Here is a 25,671-nt window from a genome sequence, read left to right as displayed (position 1 = left end):
ACATGCCTTTAATGAGGCAGACATTGTTAGCTTGGTACTTGCCCTTAATGCTTTTAGGGGTCTGGTTTCAAGGGATGGCTTCTGTTGGTATATTTCTTTTCTATTTTGTATAATGTGTCTGCCGAGGTCATCTCTATTTCCAGGTGGGGAGGTCGGGTAGTCTTGTGGTTAAAGCATTTGCTTATCATGCCAAAGACCCAGGTTCGATTCCTGAAATGGGTGCAATGTGTGGTTTCTATCCATTTTAGGCCAATGTTCATAATTATTAGATAACCATCCATGCCTATCTCCCTATAAATACTCATGAAGCGTCACTTTTGATTGTGCTCGACTTAAATCCAGAAAGTAGTGCCATCATCTTTCTTGGAAGAGGTGGTCAGGTAGCCCAGTGGTTAAAGCGTTCACTTGTCACACCGAAGACCCGGGTTCGATCCCTGACATGGGTACAATGTGTGAAGCCCATTTCTGGTGTCCCCCCCCCGCCGTGACATTGCTGGAATATTCTCACGGCGGGGGGACACCATACTCACTCACTCACTCACTCACTCACTCACTCACTCACTCACTCACTCACTCACTCACTCACTCACTTTCTTGGAAGACATTTTGAAAAATGACAAGCCTCCCTCCTCACTTATCGGAGAAACATTGATGATGACATTATGACTTATCTGCACCAGCCTTAAGGGAAGGCCACTTGATATTTGGAGCAAGAGTTGTAGTGAGGTGTATTTAAAAATAAATATCATCCTCTTCTACCACTTGGACACACAGGATGTCCTTACAAATGTATGTGCCCCACCAGGAGAAAGGGACCTTATGGGATACAATTGTGCTAGGACGTCATAAAAAACTGGATGTCAACTTACTCCAGTGAAGATCGCCATGACTGTACAAACATATCTTATTTCTCTCTAGTTATTTCATGATGTAATACCCGTGCTTGTGGGTTTCACCGACGTGGTAAACGTCTGAGACCTGCATCACTTCGGGCTTTCCTCCCACATTAAGCTGACACGTCGCGATATAACTGGAATAATGTTAAAAGCGGCGTTAAACCAAACTCACTCACTCACTCACTCATGATGTAATAAAAACATTATTTCGAAACCTTTCAGCATACATGTCTTCTTTCAATTCTATCAGACATGTCTAAAACCTTCAATTATTACATAAACAGTTATAAGTTGGAAAATGATTCCAAATAATTGATGTCATGTATCTCTGTAATAAATATGAATTAAAGCTTGTGAATTGTATTTTTGTGTTCTGAAGACACTAGTTTTAAAATATAATGAAAAGTCAAAATTTGATTTTTCACCTTGAGGTCCCTTATCTCATTGTTGGTCACAAGTACTGCACTTTTTTTTTATATTACACAGTTCCTCGTTTCACAGAATAAAATATGTGTTTCGTGGCTGTGGTCTCTCAACACATGTACCAGGCCCTGGGTAACTTAGTACTAAAAGACAAATTTTCTGTGACACAAAAGGACTGTCTTGAGTAGTGTCAAAAATCAGTTACAATGCTCTTTGTTTTGTTTCATTTGTTTACAAGTTCAGAATTCTTGATATTAAAAAAACATGTTCGAAACCTCTTATATATTTTGAAGTTAATCCAAGAAAAGGGCTACCATTTGAATCCCTACATGTAAACAAATACCTTATGACCCTCTCACACCCACAACGTGGACGTGCCAGAAGAGAGGAGCGGTGTTAACACCCACGATAACACCATCAAATATTATACAAGCGATAAGCAATAATTTGTGTATACACCATCAGTAATAAAAGCTGGAACAAGGAAAGGGTGGATCCCACTGTTTGTTTATGGCTCTTTGAGAGGGGGGCACCTCGAGGCGATCTCGAGGATCTCTCTGGGTACTGGGTAACTGTCTACTGTGTTTGAAACCTGTACTTGACATTATTGTTTGGACACATGTCTTTTCCCATCCTATCTGGCTCCTGCTGTCAATCACACTGACATGTACGTGCCTACGGTCATTGTACCTTCTGCTTGTGTTGTTGTCGAATATGAAATCAACATACTTTCATGGCATCTATGGCCTTGAGACATTTGTGTTTTGAATAGCTAGATTGTTTGAATAAAAAATTAAGCTTCAAGTTATTTTGTTACAAGATTATTGATCATATCCATTTTTGAATTTTGTGTATTTTTGTTGTATTTTGGGCAGATTGAATTGATAAAATGGGTAAAGACATTGGGTAATGGTAAGTTCTAAACTAGACTTATGATTGAATAAAATATTAGCTTCAAGGTACTTTGTTAAAAGATTATTGATCGTATCCAATTTTGAAATTTGTTTATTTTTGTTGTAGTTGTCAAATTAAATTGATAAAATAGGTAAAAGACACTGAGTAATGGCAACAAGTTTTGACCCCGACTTCCCACAGGGTTTTTATTGTAACTCTTCAAAAGAGTGATCATTGTTGACAGATACGATGTAAGATCGGATCTCAGTGTCAACACAAAAGACGAGTTACTCGATGCGGAAGTGAACCTCAAAATATATAAGTTAAAGGTTGAAAATGAATAAGACTGATGAAATTAGATGTTTGTCATAAATTACAGGCAGACATTAAAAGACTAAAAGTGAATTAATCTCATAAATAATGGGCTAAGAATAATGCATTGTTTGTATAGGTGTAATGTTCAGGCAGATTTATTATTTTTGTAATTTAATACAATGTAATATTATCCTGGTGTCATGGCGATACTGGAGACGAGGCTTGTGGGATACGCATCAGCAACATGTGGCACTAGTCCACAATATAATGACCTAGATTCTGTTTCCTTCGTCTAATGAATGTCCCTGATCTAATACCTCTCTCTTTACTTATCCTGGCTTGAGATTATAAACAGTACAAGCCACTTGTTGGTCTCTGTGTATATCATCATGCTCTCGAGGTCGCCAGGCCCACGACCTACTCACTGATAAGGACGGATGGTTGTATATCTGTTAATATTATGAATGGATTCACAACGAGGAACACATGGCTGACTGCCGTTAAAGCTGCAGTCCCGTTTTGGGAAGTGGCTGAAGTGCAGTGAGATCTATAGTTGAGCAGGCAGGAATGCAGGTGAAGGTTCCATCCTTTGAGTGAGTGAGTGAGTGAAGGGGGTTTAATGCCACATTCCAGTTCCATCACTATCTTTCTGGTTAATTTCAAAGCCCAAAGTGATGAAGCAGATTTATAATGTTTTGGTGGGACCCTAGCCTTGCTCCAAGGCTGTACTGAATGGTAAGTCCATGGATGTGTCGTAATTCTATCCTCCAAATAGGCAAGTCTGGATATGTATACAGTATTAAGGACACCAGTCTCTTATAGGGACATCATGTTCTTCTTATTCACATAATCTAGAAATTATGGGGCGGTCGGGTAGCCTCGTGGTTAAAGCGTTCGCTCGTCACGCCGAAGACCCGGGTTCGATCCCCGACATGGGTTCATTGTGTGAAGCACATTTCTGGTGTCCCCCGCCATGATATTGCTGGAATATTGCTAAAAGCGGCGTAAAGCCACACTCACTCACTCACTCACTCACTCACTCACTCACTCACTCACTCACTCACTCACTCACTCACTCACTCACTCACTCACTCACTAGAAATTATGATTTACCTAATAATTATTGCCTTTGATACTTGTGCAAGTGTATGAGTGGACAATGTCAAGTGATGAAAGAGTGTTATGGTATCTGCTGAACACTGCTGTGTACCCTATCTGCTATAGTGGGTCATCATGACTCATTGACAGAGGTTGTTGTTCACACTATCAACCACGGGTGGCCCTTTAAGGCTGCCCAGAAAAAGTACCATGTAAGGCTTAAAAAAATACTAAAGCCATTGTCTGAAACTTATGGAAAATATATGATATGATAAATGTTGCTGATGACAACATACTTGCTGTCAAGCACCAGACTTTAGTTTGAAGTTGATCCCATCAAATGCCAGACTATATGTTGAAGTAGATCCTTAGCACAGACTATATATTGAAGTTGATCTTATCAAGCATCTATATTTTGAAGTTGACCCTATCAAGCACCAGACTATTTTTGAAGTTGATTTTATCTAATGCAAGACTACATGTTGAAGTAATGTGAGTGAGTATCTTTTTATGCCACTTTTAGCAATATTCCAGCAATATCACAACGGGGGACACCAGAAATGGGCTTCACACATTGTACCCATGTGGGGAATCAATCCCGTGTCTCCAGTGTGACGAGCGAATGCTTTAACCACTAGACTACCCGACCGCCCCTCAAACATCAGATTATATAATGAAAATGATCCTTTCAATGACTTAAAAAAGCTGCTGTGCTGGATTAAGACTCAAACAATTTCAGTGCAGAAAAAACAACAACAACAACACTATGCTTGAGGTATTTCTGCCTTGGAAGAAGATCAGGATGGTCTGTAAACATTATCATTGAGTACTCAATTAGCGCAACGAACAATCACCAGGAGAAAATAACTGTAAGCGAGGCAGAGAGTGCATCTTGAATTGTCGACTGGGAGCAGAGCGAAGGAGGAAATCTGATGTGTGTTAACATATTTCAGGTCCACTTAACCATTTGAGGTAGATCATGTACTAAACTCACATCTCATTGTTCAGGCTTAGTTGCATCTGACTTAACACACATGATGAAGGGCTCCCACAAGGCTACATGGGTTGGCGTGGTGGGTCAGTGGGTCCAGTGTTGGTTTGCAACCTAATTTGCCTTGCGTTTGATTCCATGCCTGTGACGAAGCTGTACATCTAAAGGACTAAAGGCTCAAACTGAACTCAGTATGTTTATTACAAAAGTTCCCAGATCTTCTACAGTTTATGACAATTACAAGTTGTAAATTTATGAGGATATCACACATGCATGCTGCTTTAATCGCAATTGAGGCTCCATTGAGTGAGTAAGTATGGTTTTATGCCGCATTAAGCAATATTACAGCAATATCATGGCGGGGGGCACTAGAAATGGGCTTCACACATTGTACCCATGTAGGGAATCGAACCCAGCTCTTCGGCGTGAAGAGCGAACACTTTAACCACTAGGCTACCCTACTGCCCATTTATGGGAGGATACAAGCTTGAGTGAGTGAGTTGGGTTTGACATCACTTTTGACAGTATTTAAGTTATAGTACAAAATGTCAGCTTGATGTAGGAGGAAAGGCCAGTTTTATACATTTACCACTTCAGTGAAACCCATGAGCATGAATATGGTGCTGACAGACCGTGTAATATAACCTGGGCGAACCAGGATTAAAACCCAGGACCATAGGTTTTTGTCATGCTTTAGGGATATGCAGTGAATTATGACGCCTCAGACGATTGGGCAACCCATGCCTTTAAATATCTGATGTTGGAGAGCAGTGGTCTTAATGTTGGATTATAATTACGATGTACTATATTTAGATAAAATTCACACCATGAGGGAAAGTTGTAAAATCCACGTAGTGTGACCATAACTTCATAATGATCTGACTCAAACAAAGTTAAGTGTGTTTTCACTATTTGTATACCATAATCAACTTGGTCCAAAATCACAACAGGACAAAGTCAACAAAAATTACAACAGATCTCCATCATGCTCAACGGTAGACCGCCTCTGTGATCTAGTGGTAGAACATCCGCCCGGAGAGCGAAAGGGTTCGATCCCTGGCCGCGTCATACCAAAAGACATTAAAAGATGGTACTTGTTGTTACCCTGTCTGGCACTTGGCATTAAGGGGCTAAAACAAAGTCTGGTTGGCTCGGGGTCAGTTTACTGTGTCTGAGTGGGCTATCATGTTAAACTGTGTCATGGTATCTCAGTGAGCTAGCACTATAAATCAGCATCAGTCCGGACTAGTACAAGCAGCCACACACACAAACAATTGCATGCACATCACAATATAAGTGCAATAATCTTGAACTCCATTTCACCTGACCTGTAGTAGGAATGTACCTTTAAGTCACCTGTGTATAAATATATCACAACAGTTGGCCCATGTTATCAGCCGTGCCAATATATCTACTATCACACCCAATATAGAGGACGATCCATTGGTCATGTGATTATTAAGTTTAGGCTTACATCTGTGTCTATGATGAGTGCCACATCCATTGGGTCGATACTGTTTATCAGATAAAAGTTTAAAGGTAACGGAAGCTGGTGATACCGTGTGAAGCCTGTATGATAGATGGCATGTACACAGTTCATAATTACTGCTATGGGTTTACATTGGTGATAAATGGCACATTTAGAGGATTAAACATCAATTCAGGGAGGACATTTTTATCGTTATGATAGTCTCCGTCAACCCAGCTTCCAGAATGGTACGTGTTAATTGTATTATGTTCGTAGATGCAAATTGGCTAGCTATATTGATTTTCTTGACAATTTTTTAGGTCATCTTTTGTGTTAGCTTTAGATGGGTTAAATTGTTTTAATGTTGTTTTGGTTGTTTTCTTTAAATGTCTCACAAATACGCATTTTTTAAATGCATTGACTGTACCTATGTACTCCTTTGGGACAATAATGCACAAGCCTTACCTTCTGACTCTTTTGGAAAAATAACTATTATTTGTATTTTGAAACTCCACACCTGCAGGATGCATCTAAAAACCCATTTGTGACAATAAAAGCCTTGCAACTGGAAGATAAGACCAAAAAACAGGTGAAGATCTACTTATGCATTATTTATAAAATCCTAAAAACTGCCATGGGGCTATTGTGTATCTATAAAAAACAACCTGAATTCTCGTTGGTCAAAGGGTCCCTTTATCATATTTTTTTAATGTCCACTGTATAACCCATGATCCCATAGTAAGTACTGTGTTCAATGTATGTTTAATGTTAAACTCATCATATGATGTTTTAAAACGTTTTAAATTGGGTTTTTTATATACAAATTATTTTAGTTACAAGTTAAAAAATATCCCCTGTAGGAATTTACATTTGTTTGTTTGTTGTTTAACCTACTCTCAGCATTAATCGAGCTATATGACAGCGGCCTGTAAATAATCCAGTCTGGATTAGACAGTCCAGTGATTGACATCGAGACCATCAATCTAATCAAAATTTAAACAACTGCAAAATGTATTTTATTTGTTTATACTTTCTATGTTATCAGGTGCTTTTCATTGATTGGTAGACACTCTTGCTAAGTAATTACATGATCTTAAAACATATGAACTGGGTTTGTCAGAGATTAGATTGTAAATGATTCGTTCATAAAAAGACCTTGAGGTTTGGGGGATTTTACTGCTGCTTCAGTCAGTTGTCACAGGCTTGACATGGATCTCATCATCTTGAGAACAGTGAATTTTGGTTTCAGATGACTTCAACCGTATTTCAGATAGATGACAGTGTGTCAGCACAATGTTGGTGTAAAATGGGATCATGTCAAAGTTATTTGCCATGGGAACTGATCATGACCGCACAGTCACTGGATCCTATCCACTTAGACCACAGGGCCACCTGTGCCACACACAAATAAACATTTTACTCTTATTATTACAGGGGCGGTAGGGTAGCTTAGTGGTTAAAGCGTTCGCAAGCCACGCCCAAGACCTGGGTATAATGTGTGAAGCCCATTTCTGGTGTCCCCCGCCGTGATATTGCTGGAATATTGCTAAAAGCGGCATAAAGCCATACTCACTCACTCACTCTTATTATTACAGTGTATTACACATTCTGAATGCGGCTGCTTTTCGACATGTACTAGGCTGGGGCACATCAGTCCTAGCAAGGCTTTCATATGTCACTTGACTTGTCTGCTGATTCAGTTTTCATGATGATCAGTCGATCAGTTTTTAATGACATCAAGTAAACGGAGACAATGTCCCAGTTTCATGCATAGCACAGATACCAAAGTCAAGATGTAGACCCAGTTTAGGTTTCATGGAGCACTGTTCACCTTGAATAGCTGCAAGATTGCTGATGGGACTTTAAGCAATAATCACTCACTCACTCATGGAGGGGGCAGTCGAGTTGCCTTGTGGTCAAACTTTCATTCCTGACATGGGTACAATGTGTAAAGCCCATTTCTGGTGCCCATTTCGCTGTAATATTGCTGGAATATTGCTTAAAGCAGCGTAAAGCCATACTCGCTCACTCACTCACTCACTCACTCACTCACTCACTCAGAACACTGCTTTGTAAAACACTATATGTCCCACGTTTTCTCCATCTAACACAAGCCCTTTCTGTTTCAGGAGCTGGTGATCACCAATGATGATGGTACGACGTCATCATGTCTCCCATCTGTCGATCGCACAGAGCAGATGATCAGTCATGTGATCAACCAGCAACGGACAAAAAGAAAGAGCCAATCAGAAAGCAGTGATGATGGTGGGAGACAGAAGAACAGCCAATCACGATGCAGCAAAGACATAGCAGACCTGTCTGATAGTGAGAATAGTTCCACAGATTTTGGTTGTCAAGTTCCACCAAGCCCAATCAAGATATGTAAAGAATATATCTCTAAGAATTATCCAAAATGTAAATGTGGTCAGATAAAGAAAAATTGTAAATGTGTTTCCGAGAAACAAAATGGACGTGCTGACACAGTTGGGAGGAATTCAATTGGATGTCAGACGGTCTCATCAAAAGAAGAAGTAAAAGATATAGAAAAGATGTCGAAGAGCATACAAACCAAAGATAAACTGTTAACTTTGCATAAACATGGAAGAGTTTCAAGAGCTACCCAGACACACAGGAGACTCAGGTCAGCCCTGATGGAATCGGGGAAGCAGGGAGTCCCAACGAGGTCAAAGTCATTTGAAGGAACCCGGGAGATTGTCACCAGAGTTAACCCCCGTCAAAGGAAGTCTTCTGATAGCGGTCTTCCGAATAAATTCAGTGGAGAGCTCACCATTGCTATTGATGAAAATATGCAGAGTTTAATGGCGGATAAATCTCCAGAGATGCAGGTTGTTGTCAACTCTTCAACTCCAGTCCTGGATCGCAGACGCCCATTCAGACGAGGAAACTCAATCGAAAATGGCAAGAAAATAGCAGAAGCAAGTGAAAGATCAAAAGTTGATCCAATTCAAAATGTACAGTGTAAGACATTGATCAATCAAAAGATGAAGCCGAGTTGTGAGAACTGGCCTCCGACGCAACCAGTTGAACAAAATGGCCGTTCACCTCGAACTCAGCTTCGCCATCTGACGAAGAAACCAGTGGAAGAAAGCATAATAATCAGCCCTGAAATGTCAAGGACATGGCACGGAATTACTGGGACTGGTTTTTCAAAACCATTAGCACCAAAGATGGGTGTTGGTATGGTCAGTTCTGAAAGTGCCCCCCACTTCACTTTGCTCAACAGACGAAACGCTAGTCTTGCTAATATTGGCAATGGCATGATGACTATGGGTCAAGGTCAAGTTCATCGAAGTTTACCCCACATTTCAAAATCATTACTCGATGCCATGCATAAAAGGTATTGTTCATATCAGTATTCACAACAGCGCCACCTACTGGCTCCAGGAGGACCACCGGTTAGTTTTGAGCCAGTGCAAGTATTACAGCTGCCCCCACCCATCCCCCCTCGGGGGACCCCTGTCGATTCGGACACGCCCATCTCGACCCCGGGGAGCAGCCACCAGTCCTCGCCTCGCTCACAACACACACTCAAAGGGGAGGGAACTCCGGACAGCACACCTACGTTACACAAGGTAAGATTGTGTTGATATCTTGCACTGCTACCGTATTTGACATAATAAGTGCCCAGGGTGCTCTCAAAATTAAAATTAGGGGGCTCTTATTAGAATATTATTTTGGTGAAAAACAACAGAGTTGAAACATCGTACATTTCGTGGTTTATGCTGACAGCCTAAAATGTTTATATACGCCAGATATATTTTTCCAGAATTTAATTTCCCATAATTAAGGGTGCATATAACATACATATTATACAAGAATAAATATGCCTTGTGTACATTGATCAATCGGAAGGGGTGCTAAATGGGATTGTTCACTAGCCAATATATTCGCAAATATCGCCATGGGCGCTTATTAGAGTGGGACGCTTATTACGTCGAATATGGTATTTTATGTTTGGTTTATGACAGAAAAGATCTTGTGTCTTTGTCGACTTCGGATATAGTGTTCAGATATAAGGTGTATTGTCAACTTCATGGAACTTGAGGTTTTATTGCTCCACTGAATGGTAATCAAAATTATTCTCATGCCTACAAGTAGTGTCAAACAAAACGAACTAATTTTGAGAGTGCAATGAATCATATCATAGCTGGACATTAGGCCTGGGACAAGTCCAAAAGTACTACCCGAGCACCCAACACCCTATTACCCGACCCTACCCTGATACCCGGTATAGGTCTCAAGACTTGGGTACAAAATGTCCAAATGGGAATTATTTTACTGCAGCCATGGCAAAAACTATTTAGATACACGTATAAAACCATCTGATCATGTAGACTCTGCAGTTGACAGACGCTTTATCCTTACTTGAACATATAAAAGTCAGAACGAATAGTGAGAAAGAAATGTGAACATTAGCTATACTTGTAGTGTAACCATTGAGTTTTATTGTTAATGTCATTAAACAGTTTGTCACATGACTAACCACGTGTCCAGGTAGTCATGTAGGTACCTGGGTCCTACTCAGGACCCAAACGACCCGAGTACCCGAGTTACCCGTCCCAGCCCTACTTGACATGCCAACATTTGAAAACAGCCTCAGACAGCAAATATGATGTTGCATACATCCAAGTCTGTAACATCTCTCTTACCTACTGGTGAAGAATTCATGGGGTTTAACATTAATTTTGCAATCAGCTACACTATCTTGTGTTGAAGAAAATCTGTGAAGAGAAATCAAATGGCAACAGATATTGTGGTATCGATACTGAGTGAAGTGTCATACAATCCTTCTGTATGCATCAAGATGGGATGGCCAGGGCAAATCCAGTGCTTGTGAGGATGTCTCATGGTTCTTGATTTATTTGTTTGTTGTTTAATGCTGCACTCAGCAATATTCCAGGTATATGATGTCAGTCTGTACATAATTGAATCTGGACCAGACAAGCCAGTGATTGGTATGAGCACCGATCCACTCAATCACGTTAGTCACCTCTTACAACAAGAATGGGATGCTGAAAGCCTGTTCTAACATGGTTCTTGAAGACAAATTTGAAAAAGACAATAAAGTTCTTTAATTTGAACTCTTTAACTCAAAATTGATTAAATCCCAGTTTTCATAATCTCCATTTTTCCAAAGGAACATTAGTTTCTGAAAAACCATTAATATATGCATATTCTGGGTTACAATAGATCCCCTGGCAACCTATGCGATATACAAGATTACTTAATGGATCGGGTGGTCAAGCCTAGTGTGGATCATTGCTCATAATATCAATCACTGGTTTCACAGGATGCTGTCAAATAGCTGCGATATTGTTGAGTGTGGAGAATTTCAGCGAACCCAAAATACCAGGAACCAGCTTGTATCTGGTTGAAATATGCAAAGCTCCATCACAGTGATGAACTGTGCTCTCAGTGTGGACAGTGTAGGGAATACCACTATGAGTGAGTGAGTGAGTGAGTATGGTTTTACGCCGCTTTTAGCAATATTCCAGCAATATCACGGCAGGGGACACCAGAAATGGGCTTCACACATTGTACCCAAATACCACTATGAGGAGCTGTATGAACTTCATGTTAGTCCTTTTGGTATAAGCATAATGAGTCTACTGTTACACAACTTGTGGGTATAAAAATATGTTTGAATCAAGAGAATTGCTTGTGTTTAAAAAAGCATGTTATTTTTTTCCTACAAAAGTGACTCTTTAAAAAATTTGAAATCTTGACACATGGAAGTTTAAAACAAAAGATACTGTATACTAAACATCAGGAACTTATTTGAACCACATTTTCTGCTCTCCATGAACTCTTGATATGAGAAGCCATTCACAGATATGTTATGGTGATAAAAAAAGATGTGTTTATCATGCCGATGCTGTAGTGCATGTTAAGGACATAGACACACTCAGTCACACATTGAGGCGTTGCGCTTTCTACAATCAGGAAATGTGTAAACATCTGGCATTTGACTGTGTCTGTTGAGAGGAGTGAGACAACCACTCTTTCCTTACTCCATCCGTTGTTCCTTCCTTCCGTTCTGTGCAGTAAACAGATGAGCCGAATCCAATCTCTGATGACTTGTTGCCACTTGACCCTTTCTGTTTCCTGGTCCATAGCTTGTGTCAAGTCTCAGTAAAGTTAATCAGGAGTGTGATTGTCCTGCAGAGAGTTAGCATCATGCAGGCAGGACAGAAGTGGGGGATTCTGTGATTGGTGCCTTGTAACAAGTTTTGTGTTGGTCATCGGAATGGAATTTACCATGAAAAAGAGGTACCAGACTTGGAGTCATCGACGAGGGATGTCGTTGGTGAGTTCTCCTGTCAAAGATATCGTACAATTATACAATCGACTCTTATAAATATGGAAAGGTTTTGTTGCTTTTATTTATTTACGAAGTCTTACAAAGCACAGCTCAGTGGACAAGGCTTCTCGATTTATTCAGCAGAGTTGTCTCCATTAGCAATGCCAGGATCTGCTGATGGTCCCGGGTGTCCCAGTTGTCTAAGATGTGATAGTTCGCTGTGCAGAAGTGTGTCCCTAATGTGCATGAGAGACCTATGATTGTGGGTCCAGTTCTGGGTTCACCCTGGTTTTGTTTCTAGGTTTGTCTGCACCAAACACATGGGTTTCACCTAAGTGCATATCTTTAGGCTTTCCTCTAACATCAAGTTGAAAATCTCTGATAGCACTGAAATATTTTTAACGAAAATCCCCCTCACACACAGCTGACCCTTTATGATAGTAGCTCTGTTCATGTTGTAGTACAGAGGATCAAATGTATGTGTTGTTTGTATAAATGTGGAGTTTCTTGGTTTCTTGGTTCAAATATTGTGTATGCATTGAGGTAGAACCATAATATGAATACCATATTCGATGCCCCGCTCTAATAAGTGCCCACATCGATATTTGCTAATATATTGGCGAGTGAACAATCCCAATTAGCGCCCCTTCCGATTGATCAATGTACACAAGACTTATTTATTTGTGTATAATACCTGTGTTATATGCATCCTTAATTATGGGAAATTAAATTCTGGAAAAATGTATCTGTCGTATATAAACATTTCAGGCTGTCAGCATAAACCACGAAATTTACCATTTTTCAACTCTGTTGTTCTTTACAAAAATAATATTCTAATAAGAGCCCACTATTTCTAATTTTGAGAGTGCCCTGGGTGCTTATTATGTCAAATATGGTAATAGTCACAAACTTCATGAAGTTTTTTCAGCAATATTTCAGCTGTATAGCAGCAGCTTGTTTGTAATCACGTTTGAACCAGACAGTCCAGTGATTGATATTATTAAGTCGCCACATTAAACTAACATATGCTGTTGCAGATGGATTTTAACCTGGAATTTCCACAGGGAAATAAATTTGTAGATCTCCTCTTGTCTAATGTGTCAAGCTGTTGCCTGTCTTGGATGCTTCTTGTATTGGGCCAATAAAGATCCATCTGTGTTGGCCTGTTGTTTAGAGTGAGTGTTGTTTAGAGGGTGTTGTTTGGCAATGAGTCAGCAGTATTCCAGCTATATCACAGCCGCCTGTAAATGATTGAGTCTGGACAGACAAACCAGTGATTGATAGCAGGAGCAGGGACCAGCCTTTGTATATGATGACCTTGAATCACCACACACGTGCAGGCACACACATCAACAGTGGGTGGTTGGTGTGACAGTGCTCATGTATATCTACACCACCGACAGCGTGTCTATGCAGCACCGATAGGGATGTCCCGCTGTCTGTAGCAGTTATCAATGGAGGATGTTGATAGTCACATACACACAGTAGTATTGTTTGTAAGAGTACGTCCCGGCCTGCTGACTACACACGTCAGATTACGAGGCACAAGATAAACAATCAGCTTGTTATCAATACGGTGCATTATTCTGTCAAACATGTGTTGTACAAGTGACGTGTGTCAAGATCAGATGTCAGCAATGATAAACAATGGCTGAACATGCATAATGTCACATCTTCGTTCATAGGACTGCCTCAATATAATGACAGGCCGCCTCCGTGGTCTTGTGGGAGAGCGGAAGGTCCGGGGTTCGATCCCCGACCGTGTCATACCAAAAGATGTTAAAAGATGGTACTTGTTGTTACCCTGTCTGGCGCTCAGCAATAAGGGGCTAAAACAAGGACTGGTCGGCTCGGAGTTCGTATACTGTATCTGAGTGGGATATTCATGTTAAACTGCGGCATGGTATCTCAGTGAGCTAGCACTATAAATCGTCATCAGTCCGGACAAGTACAAGCAGCCACACACACATACACACACACACACACACGTGCATGCACGTCCATACACGTCGCTATATAAGTTAAACCCCATTTCACCTCACCTATTATAATGACAGATAACTGTTGTTGTTTAATGCACCTTTGGTGTTTACGGAGGGAACATGTATATCCTGACATATGTTTTGGGTTATATGTGAGTGAGGGAGTTTTTGACACTCCTTTTTGTAATATTCCAGCAACATCATGGCAGGGGACACCAGAAATGGGATTTAAAAATTGAACCCATGTGCCTTTAGCATGATAAGCGAACACTTTAACCACGAAGCTACCCAACAACACTTGTATTATGAACAGAATCAAATTGAGGCATACGAGATGAACAAATGGATAAATAAGGTTGTTACATTTAGCAATGTTGCAGGTCCATCATTACAAGCAAGGGATGCCAATACTGGGTTACATTTTGGGAATAGAACTGGATCTGTGTCGTGAGAGGACACTGTACCATTCACCCTTTAAAACAATACATATTATGTTAATATTTCAATGTGTTGCACAAAGCTGTGATTCCTTTTGCTGAAAGTAGGATTCATCACAAATAGATTGTTTGTTTAGTCGGAAGTGTACCCCATAAGTGTCTTGATAAGGTCGTGGTCACACGCATATCATCAAATGGGCACTGACGCTGTCAGAAACAACCTCTCCATCTTTGTCCCCCCTTGACATGCTCCTTGTGTTATCACCTCCTCCACACACCCCCACTGCCACACTGGCTGCAACACCGACTGCTACACCCTTCACAGCACGACCGCTGATTGCCTATCTCCAACATACAGAGTATGTGACTGGTGGCATGTGTCGACTGACAGAGTGTAGGACTGTGTTGCATGCTGCAGGTGTTGGTGTGTGAGGTGCTGGTGGGGGGGTTGGATGCTACGACAGAATATTACCCAATTAACATGGTGTATGGTCTAAAATTCTAAAATGGAGATACTAATGGCTACTGATAATATGAAGGTTGCCATGTCCTGATGGCAAGACTGACTCTATCGACCACTGGTTTCAGAGCTATGTTCTGAGGCCTTATATTTTATTGGTTAATCAAATTTTTGTCAAATTCAGTTCAATCGGAAAGAAGAATAAACAATTCTGACGTGACAGGTACCCTGATGTGGCTGGAGGTACTGCCCCTTACTGCCATACTGCATTGTCGCGTAACTTATTGCAGAACCGATTTCTTCTTCAAAGTTGCGAGTTTTTAAGGCAAAGTTGTCTCATTACCCCATTGCAAGATATCTTGAAATATATTTTTTTATTCAAATACAGAAGTTTAGGGGGTCTGCAGTGCTAAAACTATTTTTGAAAATCGTAATTTTTATTTTTTGCCCATTTTCTTGGTATGTTGTTTCGGAGGATCTGTAAACCGTATAAATAACAAAGGTTTCATGACATGGGTGGTCTGTGGTTTGATTACTCTCAACCTGAAGCTTTTAAAACCATGACACTATTTTATACCCATGAAGATTTAGGTTAGAATAGGTCTTAAACAACCTATGCTTGTCGTAAGAGTCGACTAACAAGATCCGTTGGCCTGAGGCTTGCTGTTGATGATGCATGTCATCATATCCTATTTGTATGGATTGATGCTCATGATATCAATCACTGGATTGTCTGATCCAGACTCGATTATTTACAGACCACCATCAGATGAAGTGTATCTGATGACATTAACTATGTAACGTTAGTATCAGACATTGTGTAAAGACCAATACGTGTTCTGATTCCTGGGTACTTGAAGACTCGACCATATTAAGCTGTATTGCTGAGTGTGGCGTTAAACAACAAACAAACAAAATTTTAGACCATATTCACTGACTCACCACGAAGAGGTCGGAGATCCAAACTGTTGTAATAAGTACTTAGGACACTGGTTCGTCTACGGCTGGATTGTGAAACAATGAACTCATACTGAAGTTATTCAAGGGTCAGGAAGTAGGGTCGTTAGTCAGGATTTATATCCTTATTACAGTGTATGTTACAAGTATCTGAAACACTGGATATGGCATCTGTTTAATCTGTTGAGTTTTAGAATATGGATGAGTGAGACATAGTAACAGTTCATTGATGAGATCCCAACATAGAAACGCTTACATAATTCCATTTTAGTCAAAAGACTCACTTTTATCCTAAATCGTACACAGTCAAGTTCTTGCTTCCCTTGAGGATGTTGAAACGGATATCCAGAATATGACAAACCGCAGATTGAATCCACCGACTCTACTCTCAATGTTATAGGGTCTATAGGATGGTAAGTGAGTACATATGGTTTTCACAACACTTTTAGCAACATTCCAGCAACATCACGGCAGGGGACACCAGAAATGGGCTTCACACACAAACCAATATGGGATTCGAACTTGTGCCTTTGACGTGATGAGCAAATGTTTTAACCACTAGACTACCCCACCTCCCCATAGGACAATCCATGGTTTTCAGTCAGCAGCACGAGTTCCCTAATCATTTATGGCATCTCAATTTGTGAGTCACGTGCCTTGGGTATGCCAGAAATCAATGGTTCAAATCCCAGATTCACCCTTATCAAACCCAAACCTTGATGTGACAAGTGAACACTCTAGCCACACGGCTGCCCCACCTCCCCCATACTGTGGACGGTGTCTGGGTGATCGTGCATGTAACACACACTGGGAGGCATGTTATTCATACCAAAGACTGTCATGTGGCACCGCCAGCAGGGCAGAGTTTCCGCCTGGTGTTGCTGGTGTATACGAGCTATGTTGTCACACAGGAAACATGCCATGATTCACCACCGTATTAAATATCCCATCTCGTACAGCATACGTCCCTCCTGCCTGTCTGCCTGTCTGCTTGCCTTATGTACTGAAGTCTTTCCCACTTTCTCACTCACTCACTCACTCCAGTCATTCACTCACTCACTCACTCACTCACTCACTCAATTCCTCACTCACTTGCTACACTCACTCACTCTATTCCTCACTCACTTGCTACACTCACTCACTCACTCAAAGGTCAAGAAAGCCTGTCTGTGATTTGTTGTCGTGGTGTAAAGTTCTCAGGGTTTTCAAAGAATTGGGACAGCTAGTGCAATCTCTCAGTTATTTGCTGCAGTTCATTCATTTCACTCACTCACTCACTCACTCACCCCTTCACTCACTCACTCACTCACTCCACTCCCTACACTCGCTCATCTCTCACTCCACTCACTCACTCCACTCACTCACTCACTCACTCACTCATTTAGATAACTGTTTTGTTGTATTTTGCTGCCTTATCCTTTGTCCTGTCTAGTCGGTCAGTCCCAATGTCACCCTGTCAGTGGTGCAGGAAATCCCCCTATACAAACATCAGGCATGTCGTGTCATTTTTCATGACAGTCTCTCCAACAGGATATATGTGATGGTTACAAAAACATACACTGTCCTCACTGACTCTCTGCTCATAACCAATGACACATGTCCCGGCTTTACGCAGCATGTCGGACTGAGTGCCAGCATGTTGACTTGAATGTCGTAATTGTGATAAAAGGGTGTAAGGTTTTCAATACAACTTGAGAGAAGCCACCTGGGAATGGTTGGCCAAAGACTGCATGATGCATATGTAGACTACAAGAACAAGGGCCCGTGTTTCCGGAGATGGAGTCCCTGTTTCAGGAGATGCTTGTCAAGTTTGTTTCCGATGCCTTTTATTCGCTCCAATTACGACATGTAGCAATATGTGCGCAGGATGTGTCATGGCAATATGAAAGAATATAACTGATCCTCAACTCTTTTTAGAAGCATATGTCCTTCACCCCAGACTTTGTTGGTTTTTCAGATACTTTTGCGAAAAATCCTGGTGAGTGAGTGAGTATGGTTTTACGCCGCTTTTAGCAATATTCCAGCAATATCACGGCGGGGGACACCAGAAATGGACTTCACACATTGTACCCATGACGGGAATCGAACCCGGGTCTTGGGCGTGGCTTGCGAACGCTTTAACCACTAGGCTACCAACTGTCCGATTTCCTATACGTTTGACCGCAACCCTGGCAACATGTATATACAGGGTAGATACACGTGTAAAACGATCCGCTCATGCATACACTGAAGTTTAATGCAGGAAGTTTTATCTTTATTCAAACATATAAAAGTAAGAAGGAATGGGTGCATTGTCAGAAAGAAATGGGAATATTAGTGACCATAGAGTTTTCGATAATTTTTGTCATTTAATAATTTATATCACGTGACTAATCACGAGTCCAGGTAGTCCTGTGGGTACTCGGGTCCTACTCATGACCCACCAGACCGGAGTACCCGAGTTACCCGTCCCAGCCCTACGACAAAGACAACATAATTCACTATTCAGAGTTGCATCCAGGGGTGGTGGGGTAGCCTAGTGGTTAAAGTATTGGCTCGTAATGCCGAAGACCCGGGTTCGATTTCCCACATGACTACAACTTGAGAGAAGCCACCTGGGAATGGTTGGCCAAAGACTGCATGATGCATTTGTAGACTACAAGAGCAAGGGCCCGTGTTTCAGGAGAAGGGGTCCCTGTTTCAGGAGATGCTTGTTTCCGATGCCTTTTATTCGCTCCTATTACGACATGTAGCGATATGTGTGCAGGATGTGTCATGGCATGACAGATTAACTCTGGCAATATGAAAGAATATAACTGATCCTCAACTCTTTTTTGAAGCATATGTCCTTCACCCCAGACTTTGTTGGTTTTTCAAATACTTTTGCGAAAAATCCTGGTGAGTGAGTGAGTATGGTTTTACGCCGCTCGTAGCAATATTCCAGCAATATCACGGCGGGGGACACCAGAAATGGGCTTCATACATTGTACCCATGACGGGAATCGAACCCGGGTCTTGGGCATGGCTTGCGAACGCTTTAACCACTAGGCTACCAACTGCCCCTGATAGATAAGAAAAGAAAATAGAAATTATATATTTTTATCTTAAAAAGGTACTGTGACTCTGATATGTCATCCTTTAACCTTTTGTGAGTGTAATTTTATTAAGTATTATATATTATATTATATATGTATTGTAATTGTATTGACTTCTTATATACTCAATTGAGTTCTATAGTAAACGCATGAGTTTGCATTATCTCAGATTTAAAACAACTTAATGTTTTCATTTATGTTATTGTTTTGTTACTTTTACTTTTGATCCATAAACTAATTTTACAAAGTTTCACCTTTGTAGAGAAATCAAATGGTTTCAACCGTTTCTTTTAAGTCCCATAAAATGCATACTGTGTGTATCTAATAACGATTCATGACTTCATACTTAGACGTTGATTATATACACAGGGACTTAAGGGTACTTAAATAACAGCAATAATTCATGGTATGTTTGTCTTGGAAGTACTTGTATTAAGGGTGTCTCTGTCTACTTTTAGGAGGGCCTGTGTGTGTGTCACCCAGTAAAAGTTCACAATAGTCTCTTTGTGACAGTAGATTTTTCAGGTTTATGTTGTATAACACTCAAGGAGCGCACGCATGACCCAGTTGACAAAGTAGGGCTGTGACGGGTCCAAATTTACTACCCAGGTACCCATCACCCTATTACCCAACCCTACCCGGGTACCCGTTATAGATATTTAGAGATAGGTACAAACTGTCCGATTTGGAAACGTTTGACCGCAACCCTGGCAAAATGTATATACAGGGTAGATACACGTGTAAAACGATCCGCTCATGCATACACTGAAGTTTAATGCAGGAAGTTTTATCTTTATTCAAACATATAAAAGTAAGAAGGAATGGGTGCATTGTCAGAAAGAAATGGGAATATTAGTGACCATAGAGTTTTCGATAATTTTTGTCATTTAACAATTTATATCACGTGACTAATCATGAGTCCGGGTAGTCCTGTGGGTACCCGGGTCCTATTCAGGACCCACCGAACCCGAGTACCTGAGTTACCCGTCCCAGCCCTACGACAAAGAAACCATAATCCACTATTCAGAGTTGCATCCAGGGGTGGTGGGGTAGCCTAGTGGTTAAAGCGTGGGCTCGTAATGCCGAAGACCCGGGTTTGATTTCCCACATGGTTACAATATGTGAAGCCTATTTTCCGGTGACCCCCGCCGTGATATTGCTGGAATATTGCTAAAAGCGCAGTTAAATCATACTCACTCAGAACCCTGGAAGTGGTTTGTCAGCACCGTACACATGCTGCAGGGTTTCTCCCCATAATCCTAACAGTCCAATTCCTGCATCAGTATTGTCTTTCTTTCCAAGTTGTCAAACTGACATTAATCCAACTTACTATCTCACTCAAAGGTCAATCTCTGATTGGTTGTAATGAGAAGCTCTCAGGGTGTTACCCAAAAGACTTTTGTAAAGTGACAGATATTGCAATATTCTCTGTTACTTAATGCAGTACATTCATTTTTAACAAGAAAACTTTTCTGAGAGACCATTATTTATTTAATATTCTAAAATGCTTCACTCTCACTGACTCACTCACTCACTCACTCACTCACTCACTCACTCACTCACTCACTCACTCACTCAGTGGTGATCACTGACCTATTTACTCTCTTTCAAGAATCACCAAACATGACACTCATCCAGTTGAAACTTACACTCCATTTCATCGCCTGGGTCATGTGACGAGGCTGGGTTATTTGACTAAGCATGTCATCTGAAGTGTGCAGCATCCTCTTGGAGATGTATGAATATGGTTATCTATTTATAACACACTCTCCTCCTGGGGTTTAGAAGTGTGTGGGATTCATTCAGAAATTATGCTTCATACTTGTGTTGCAGTCCCAAACATCAATGTCCCATTAATCACCAATCAGCCATTTACTTCCAATACCCCATAGATCCCCCATTTAACATCGGCCATTAACTTCCAATACCCCATAAATCCCCCATTTAACATCAGCCATTAACTTCCAATACCCCATAGAACACCCATTAAACATCAGCTATTAACTTCCAATATTCCATAGAACACCCATTTAGCATCATCCGTTACCTACCAATATTCCATATAACACCCATTTAGCAACATCTGTTATCTACCAATATTCCATCAGCCATTAAAGCATCCCACTTTTGCTTGCTAATACACCTCGAACCCAATACCACTGTACTTCACAAATTAAAAAATGTAACCCTTACCCCTGCTGTTACCGTTCAAAGCACTTTATTGAAAAATACCCATGGTAAAATAACATCTAGTCTCATTCTCTACTCCTCTACACCATAAATACCCCTACACCCAGTTACCTGTGATATTGTGAAGTTTTGCAGATGTACACCATATGCCCACCCTGCATCAATATACTTGCACTACCTCGCCAGCCAAACCCTCTGTCCTGAGGGTATGCCACTGTTCAGCCTTTGTGTATGAAACTACCTTACAAAGAACCTGTCTAAGTCCCCCATCCAGCCTCAAGTGGTCAGACCTGGCCAAGGCTTCGTAAACCCTCAACATTGAGGGTTTAATGTTGAGTCAATAACACATGGGTTTGAGTTTCTTTCTGTGCATCAGTCCCTTCACACCCTGTGCAGTTCCCACTAAATACCTTTTCCTGTTTGATTGTCATGTATTTCCCTGTTAACCAGATTAAGTTCAATAAAATGTACAGCTTACATTATGCAATAGTTGGGGGATTTGCTGGATATATAGAGTTAATTAATGAGCTTAGGTGTTGTTAGTTCTCATTTCGTGATCAAAACAGATTTAGATTAACATGGCTTTTTAACTCAACTATCCTGAAAATGTTAATCTGGTAAATTCCAAATCTGCCTAACAGTAAAAGATCATTAAGTTTGTTTAAAGGTGTAGCACGGTCCCAGATATAGCACGGGGAGTATACAACTCAAGCTGCCTTTGAGGCGCTAGAAGCTTAAAAGCCACATTACCATCTCATCCTGCCGGGTACCCACTTACTGCTGGGTGAACAGAGGCACATGTCGAACAAAGTCAATTGCCAAAGGAGACACCACATGTGTTACATGTGCTTCAGTGTGGGGCAGGACCGAAGCCCTAGAAACTCTCAGGAGTCAAGCTGCTTAACATGGTCACCCTTCCATCTACCCTCCGAGACCCACGTTGCTAAACTTCACCTGATTAGTGATCGGTGCGCTGTGCACAGGACCACATGCCTTCATCTCACTCACCTACTAATGAGTGTAATGTTGAAAGACCAATTATTCCAGCAGAACTATACATTAATAAAAGCTGATTTTATGATTGGTAAGTCCAACTTGATGAAGCTTTCAAGGTCTGTACTAACGAGGTCCATGTGTTTTGTCTATGTGGTTCCAACAGACAGAGATGAGTGTCAGATTTTCATAGTTTGAGGAGTTAATTATTATCGAAAGTTATTAAATGTTATCAAGATCAGATGATCTACCCGTGCTGGAATAATCCTTGTGAAATTGACATACAAGATAGACGTGAGCGTGATGGCGATCGGAATGAGAGATGTGTATCTGTCTCTGCCCTGTCATCCCAGGCCACGGAAGCCATGACACCGTGTTGGACCGGTCTGACGTAACCCTGCATGCGTTACACATAATCCCTATCTATGTTGGCTGTACTCTGTGGTATGAGAAGTGGTCAAGCCTGATTATGTTCCGAAATTAATCTGCATCCCTGCCAAGCTGCCACCTAATATGGCAGCTTCATGAAATATGGCATAGTCCCCATGCAATAATGCCTGGGGTGTCTTACCTGATGAGGCGAAAGTGGGATATGGAGACAGCTTGTACGAATTGTCTCATTTGAAAGGGTACTGCATACCTTATTCGACATAATAAGCGTCCCGCTCTAATAAGCGCCCACGGCGATATTTGCTGAGATATTGGCTATTGAACAATCCAAATTAGCACTCCTACTGATTTATCAATGTACACAAGACTTATTTATTCGCGCATAATACGCACTCGTGTGTTATATGCATTCTTAATTATAGGCAGTTAAATTCTGGAAAAATGTATCTGTCGCATATAAACATTTCAGTGTGTCAGCATAAACTACGAAATTTATCTTTCAACTCTATTTTCCACCAAAATAATTTTCTAATAAGAACCCCCTATTTCTAATTTTGAGAGCGCCCTGGGCGCTTATTACGATGAATACGGTAAGTCTAGGAAAAGATGAAACAATCTAAGAAGTGTTCAATATGTCATTTAATGTTTTAAAGATTCAGATAATTATCCTTTTTGTACAAATCCAAAAGAATCTATTTTTTTAACATTGTTTTCGGATATATCTTTGGCTTCTATTTTTTTTTATGTTGAAACGGCCCTGAACAGATGAAATATCATATACTGACACATTTTTCACCTTTTTTAACTCGGTCAAAAATTATGGTAGGTAACACTCTGAAGAAATCTGAATGTTTGATTGTGTTTTGAGAAAAACATTTCTGTAAGCTTTTTGAGAGAAACATGTACCACCTACAGGCCAATTTAAGTGTATATGATAAAATAAACAAGTTCACAAAAGTATTTTTTAGTTGTGGACTTTTGTTGTAATATTAAGTAAAACATAGAAGTGAAATATTTATCAATATATTTCCATGTATTCCATGAAACAAGAACTAAATTTTCTCCCACATTAACCTGTCACACACTATAAAAGTGGAATACTGTTTAAAGCAATGTTAAACATCACTCACTCACTCACTCACTCACTTACTCACTACTCACTCACTCACTCACTCACCCAAAACCCACTCACTCACTCACTCAGTCCTGAATACCAGAAACTAATCCATTATCAATATTGGTAATGTACATCATAGCATGGAAAGGAAAAGTTATTACAATTATCAGAGATCTTTCAGTGTTTCTTTCCTGAGTTGGTTGTTGCATGTGGCCAGGTTGTGGGACAGAACATGTTGTACACTCAACACCAGGGGATTGCCCATGGCCTGCACGGTCATTAAAGTAATGGAGCACTCTACTGTCTGCATTGTACAAGCATTGATTCACTCAGGGTTCATTCATACAGTGTGTTTTGTATGACTCATGCTGTTAATAATTGATACAAAAATTGGATACCCATAATAAACAATGACGAAAAACGAGGTGGAATTAAAGCCTCTGTGGTTTTCTTTAATGAAATACTGCCAAGAGTATTTTTTTATTTTGCCTTTTTAAATATTATTTATATAATTAATTAATTATTTCAGTTTTAAGTTAAAATACCAGAGTAACAGAAACGCATGAAATTATTTACAAGCAATGAGCAGATTTTTCCAGTATACAAATCATGTTTGTCTGTTTTTGAACTAGCATCAGTTTATTTATTTTGGACCCAGTGTTTGATAAAGAGATTCGGATAATGTTGTATAGAGCAACAGTGGAAGCTTTTCAGTGTAATAGTGAACATGATTTCTTTTGATAAGTGTACGACCTTGAGTTTGTACTCAACAAAATATGGAGGTATAAATGAACTGAGTGAACATTCTAACTGGCGACCTAAAAAAATATTTATCTTCTAAAGCATATTTACTGAATGAAATGGTCACAGTTGAATTCATTCCGAGCCAGCTAAGGCTATTGAAGTGTACCTGTCAACCCTATGTGACAATGGACTGACCCACTCTCAGGTAGGGAGTATCAATGAAGTAGAGAGTGGTATGTCCACTGACGACCCGGCAGTCACAGCACAATATCATGGACACGACCGGCAAAGACGGAGCTCCTACACACTCGTAAAGCTGGACCATGAGAGATTATAGGACATAATTTGACCCTCCGCGCTGGACGACAGTTTACACACTTGGAACGTGTTGAGAGTTTGTACCTGTGTTTTACCTGTGCTTTACCTGTGGTTACCTGGACGTTGACTCGTTAGTGGTTGTCACTGACATGACTCTTCACCATGGCTGATGTGTGTTTTTATATCAAATCGCTGTCACTCCTCTGTGGCAGTGAAGATGGAGGAAAATGGACATTGCAGGTACGCCACATCTTTTTACTTTAAACAAACTTTTCTTTCGTGGCCGGGGGAACTGTGCTCCTGTGCAGGGGGAGTTTTTGTAGGCTTGACGATCATTCCCTGCAGTCTTCATAGCAAGGAGCTGAGCGCAGCACATAACTTGGGGCCGAAATCTTTATAAATATGCAACTCGCTTGTGCCTCAATCAAAGCAAACAGTTTTTACTCGTCCACACTTGCCGAAAACTTCAAAAGATTTCTTGAAAGGAATATGAATTTCAGATTCCGAAAGTCGCAGCGTCTGACTATAAAGATGATCCATATTGAATTTTAATGTGAAATTGTTCGCCATGGTTACTTAGGATTCAGTAGATGCTACTGGTA

At 40.6% G+C, this 25,671-nt stretch overlaps 1 protein-coding gene across 6 annotated transcripts in view; it reads left to right on the top strand.

Annotated features, from left to right (window-relative positions):
* Positions 1–25,671, top strand: part of LOC139450641 (rho GTPase-activating protein 7-like) — a 252,331-nt gene that overhangs the window by 109,174 nt on the left and 117,486 nt on the right. For 4 of the 6 annotated variants that reach the window (XM_071232430.1, XM_071232433.1, XM_071232432.1 and 1 more), the window contains one exon: positions 8,215–9,678. In XM_071232430.1, the coding sequence (XP_071088531.1) occupies positions 8,215–9,678 (1,464 nt within the window). Of the gene's footprint in view, positions 1–8,214; positions 9,679–12,165; positions 12,414–24,998; positions 25,310–25,671 lie in introns of those variants that run through there. The other 2 variants (XM_071232437.1, XM_071232436.1) reach the window with 2 other exon arrangements.

Source organism: Haliotis cracherodii, unplaced genomic scaffold (genome assembly GCF_022045235.1).
Source record: "Haliotis cracherodii isolate W230 unplaced genomic scaffold, xgHalCrac1.p SCAF_8, whole genome shotgun sequence".
Lineage (NCBI taxonomy): Eukaryota > Metazoa > Mollusca > Gastropoda > Lepetellida > Haliotidae > Haliotis > Haliotis cracherodii.
The sequence above is the reverse complement of the archived record's forward strand: the minus strand, read 5'-3'. Positions and strand labels throughout refer to the sequence as shown.